The sequence below is a fragment of the Lagopus leucura genome, unplaced genomic scaffold (genome assembly GCF_019238085.1).
Source record: "Lagopus leucura isolate 7727_CA_CO unplaced genomic scaffold, USGS_WTPT01 27195-0_obj-0_obj, whole genome shotgun sequence".
Classification (NCBI taxonomy): Eukaryota; Metazoa; Chordata; class Aves; order Galliformes; family Phasianidae; genus Lagopus; species Lagopus leucura.
In genome coordinates this window covers 1-653 of record NW_024967366.1, presented here as the reverse complement: position 1 = coordinate 653, position 653 = coordinate 1, and the positions used below count along the sequence as shown (strand labels likewise).

At 76.9% G+C, this 653-nt stretch overlaps 1 protein-coding gene across 1 annotated transcript; it reads left to right on the top strand.

Annotated features, from left to right (window-relative positions):
* Window positions 1-99: 99 nt before the first annotated feature.
* DTX3 (deltex E3 ubiquitin ligase 3) lies at window positions 100-648 on the top strand (the record flags this gene model as incomplete). Its single annotated transcript, XM_042893801.1, has 1 exon — window positions 100-648. A coding segment is annotated over one exon (549 nt), but the record flags the coding sequence as incomplete, so codon positions are not given.
* Window positions 649-653: the final 5 nt, after the last annotated feature.

The window sequence follows — 653 nt, the reverse complement described above, 5'->3', positions numbered from 1 at the left end:
GGGGGGGGCGGGGGGGGGGGGGGCGCGCCGTCGTTGGGTGGCGGCGCCAAGACTCGGCTCACGGTGCCGCGCCGGGTTTGGGACGCGGTTCGCACGCAGCGCGCGGCTCAACTGGCGCGGCTGAGCGAGGAGGCGCGCGTGCGCGTGCGCGTGGACGCCGAGGCCTCCGACATCGTGGTGCTGCAGCTGAGCGCCGCCGGGCCGAACCCCGCCGGAGCCCCGGGGCGGCCGTGTCCCGCCAGGAAGGCACTGAAGGCTCTGCTGAAGGAGACGGAGAAGGAGCTGAAGAAGGCGCAGCACCGCGGGGGCGGGGGGGGGGGGGGGGGGGCGGGGGGGGGGGGGGGGCGCCCCCCCGCGGCCGCGCCGTTGGCGGCGGGGGGCGGCGGGCCGGAGGAGGAGGAGGGGGAGCGGCAGTGCCCGATCTGCCTCGGGGACATCGAGCAGAGGAAGACGCTGGAGCGCTGCCGGCACTCGTTCTGCGCCGCCTGCATCGCGCGGGCGCTGCAGGTGAAGACGGCGTGCCCGGTGTGCGGCCGCTTCTACGGGCGGCTGGTGGGCAATCAGCCCCACGACGGCCGCATGCTGGTGAGCCGCGACGCCGCGCTGCCGCTGCCGGGCTACGAGCGGTACGGAACCATCGTCATCCAATACGT